The 3507-nt window shown below is 56.3% G+C and overlaps 1 protein-coding gene across 1 annotated transcript; it reads left to right on the forward strand.

Moving 5' to 3' along the window:
* ENH_00056330 (hypothetical protein, conserved) lies at window positions 1–2062 on the forward strand (the record flags this gene model as incomplete). Its single annotated transcript, XM_013581664.1, has 3 exons — window positions 1–141; window positions 219–1010; window positions 1124–2062. The coding sequence occupies 3 exons, from the start codon at window positions 1–3 to the stop codon at window positions 2060–2062; spliced, it is 1872 nt and encodes a 623-aa protein (XP_013437118.1).
* Between the last annotated feature and the right edge of the window lie 1445 nt (window positions 2063–3507).

Raw genomic sequence — 3507 nt, forward strand, 5'->3', positions numbered from 1 at the left:
ATGCAGCAGCAGCAGCAGCAGCAGCAGCAAGAAGCAGCAGCCCTGGAGGCAGCAGACAAGGCCTGGCAGTTTGCTGCTGCTCACAAAACGGAAGGCAGCAGCCTTAGCTGCGCCTGGGACCTCTGGAAGCTCGCAGCGCCAGTGTAAACCGCCGCCCCAGCAGCAGCAGCAGCAGCAGCAGCAGCAGCAGCAGCAGCTTGTCGCTCCACTCTCTGCAGAAACTAGCAGCAGAACTGGAGCAGCTGCTGCGGGGGGTGCAGCAAGTGCAGCAGCAAATTCAAGAGGCCCAGAGAAACATCTCGTGGGCCCTCGGGGGGCCCCCCGACCCTTTGCTGCTGCCCTCGAAGCAGGGGTACTCCCCCTTGTCTGCTGCTGCTGCTGCTGCTGCCACTTTGGCGCTGCCGTCGACAGCAGCAGCAGCGGCGAGCCCCGCAGCAGCAGCAGCAGCAGGGTCCTCAGCAGCAGCAGCAGCAGCAGCAGCAGACTCTCCGCTGCTGAGCGCCAGCGAAGTTGCTGCATGCATGCTGGCCGGCGAACAGGAGGCCCCTGCTGCTTGTCTTTTGTCTTTAATGGATTTATTGTCAAGACAAGTTGGAGACACAAGTGCTGCAGCACAAGCAGCAAAAGTGCTGAAGAAGCTGAACTCCTGGGGCCCCGAGGGGCCCCCGGGGGCCCTCTCTGCATGCAGCAGCGAGAGCAGCAGCCAGCTGCTGGGAGCAGCAGCAGCAGCAGCAGCAGCGGCGGACTGGGGCGGCTCGTTGCCGCTGCTGGACCCTTCCGGGGCCGCGCAGCAGCAGCTGCAGCAGCAGCAGCAGCAGCAGCAGCAGCAGCAAGTGCTGGACGCGGAGTCCTGCGCGCTGCTGCCGCTGCATGCAGAGGAAGCCCCGCTGCCGCGGAAAAGGTCGAAGCTGTCGGGCTACGCGTCTGCTGCTGCGGGTGGAGGCTGTGCTGCTGCGCAGGGGCCAGCAGCAGCAGCAGCAGCAGCAGCAGCAGCAGCAGCAGCAGCACACGTGAACACCGCCCCCACCCGCTGCATGCAGAGGAAGCCCCGCTGCCGCGGAAAAGGTCGAAGCTGTCGGGCTACGCGTCTGCTGCTGCGGGTGGAGGCTGTGCTGCTGCGCAGGGGCCAGCAGCAGCAGCAGCAGCAGCAGCAGCAGCAGCAGCAGCAGCACACGTGAACACCGCCCCCATGCCCGGAGTCCGCTTCGCCAAAGACCGCAACAGCTGGGTGGCCTTCTGGTGCGAAAATGGAAGACAGAATTATAAGTCCTTCAGCAACAAAAAGTTCGGAGCAGAAGCAGCAAGACTGATGGCGATAGCAGCAAGACAGTCCTTCGACGAGCGGACCCACAGAAACAGCAGCAGCAGCAGCAGCAGCAGCAGCAGCAGCAGCAGCAGCGCGGGGGGCCCCGCCCTCGCCGCGGGGGCCCCCGCGCTCGCCGCCGCGGGGCTCACCGCCGCGGAGGCCTGCCGCCTGATGGGCCTGAAGCCGCCCAGCAGCAGCAGCAGCAGCAGCAGCAGCAGCAGCAGCAGCAGCAGCAGCGCCGCTCTGGCTCTCAGCGGCGGCGCATGCATGAAGAGGAAACGAGCTGCAGCAAAGGACTTGGGGCTGCCGCTGCTGCAGGCCGACAGCAGCAGCAACTCGAAAACGGAGGCCGCAGAAGCTGACGCACTGCGCGACGCAAAGCTGCTGCCTGCAGCAGCAGCAGCAGCAGCAGCAGCAGCAACTGCTGCTGCGGCCCCCACTGTCGCCGCCGCCTTCTTCGCAGGGCCCCCTGCTGCCGCTGCCGAAGCAGCAGCAGCAGCAGCTGCTGCTGCTGCTGCAGCGGAGAAGAAGGCAGAGGGCGGCGCGAACGGCGCGCAGGCGGGCTGCAGCAAGGAGGCCGAGCAGCAGCAGCAGCAGCAGCAGCAGCAGCAGAAAGCGGTGCTGCTGAGCAGCAGCAGCCAAGGAATGGAAGTAGAAGCAGCAAACGGCGTTCTTCCCGCTGCTGCGGGGCTGCATGCAGAGAGCAGCGCGGGAAGGGGGAGGGGGAGGGAGCTGGGGTGTACAGACACCCCGTGAGGCGCTTTGGAAAGCTTTAAATGCATGCAAAGAATCTTTTTGGCTTTTTTGCCTTTGATGCAGTAGTAGATTTGTGTTGTTGGAGAAAAGTCAACAAATAAAACTCTTCTGAACTCTATTTGTCTTCGAAGGTAAGTCTTGGCTGCGCATTTGGCTGCGAACTGCTGCACGGAAAGCCGTGCAGCTTCGGGTGTACGTACACCGCGCAGCTGCGGGCGTGCGGACGCCCGCGCCGCGCAGGTTCGGGTGTACGTACACCCCAGAAGAAGGCGCCGCGCGCTTGCGTGCAAGTCGCTTCCAAAAGTTTCTCGAAGTGCAATTTAAGTCCAATGTGGAAATTAAATTTAATTCCAATGTGGAAATTAATTCGAATTTAAGTCCAATGTGGAAATTAATTCTCCATTTTGAGTTATTTTGAATTCCATTTCTCCAAATGGGACTTCTGCATTATATGAAGCGCCAAGCCCTGGAGCCGCACGCCAGCAGCCCTCAAACTCCACTAATAAATCCCCAAGTCCTCCAACTTCAATTCGTTTTTGAAGTAAAACTCCAAAACTCTAAACTCTTCTTTCCACTTCTTTCCAAACCCAAACTCTCCGCGCCCAGTAGCCCTCAGTGCATGCATTTGCGGTGTATCTACAGCTCAAAGCACCAGCCCTTCACTCCCGGGGGCCCCGGGGGCCCCCCGGGGCCCCCGGGGGCCCCCCGGGGGGCCCCTCAATCCCAAAGGGGGGCCCACACAGGAGAGGCTGGAGGGGGCCCCCGGGGGGCCCCAGGGGCCCCTAGGGGCCCCCCTTTGGCGGGGCCACTAAGGGGCTTCTCGGGGTTTTCTGAGCTTGTGTGGGGCCCCCCAAGGGCCCCCAGCAGGAGTTGAAGAGCTGTATGTACACCTCAAGCGCGGCGGTTTTAAATAATTCTTTTTGACTTTGTTTTGAGGCGGAGAAAAAAACGAAAAATGAATTCGCATGCAAATGCATTTGGGTGTATGTACTGCGTTTTCAGGTGTACGTACACCTGAATAGACACTGCAGGCAGCGAAGTTGGAGTGTATTTGCTAAGTAAATATATTGCACATAAAAACATATTTAAACAATTTAATTTACTTTATGCAACAATGATATTTTTAATCAAATAAATATAAAAGTATTTGCTTGTTTGGTAGAAACTGAAGACTAGAAAAGGGAATTTACATAAAAGCAGACTTTGCCTTCAAATGTACAAATAAAAAAATATTCTTCGATTTATATATTTGAAGTATTTCGAGTAGTTTTGCAACGCAGAATATAAATTTATATATTATAAATTATTCCACACAAATCTATATATTATATTTATATTTATATATACGTATATATTTATATACATATATTTATAACATATATATATATAATATATATATATATATATATATATATATATATATATATATATATATATATATATAT

This window comes from Eimeria necatrix, genomic scaffold (assembly GCF_000499385.1).
Source record: "Eimeria necatrix Houghton genomic scaffold, Enh_scaff467, whole genome shotgun sequence".
Taxonomy (NCBI): Eukaryota; Apicomplexa; class Conoidasida; order Eucoccidiorida; family Eimeriidae; genus Eimeria; species Eimeria necatrix.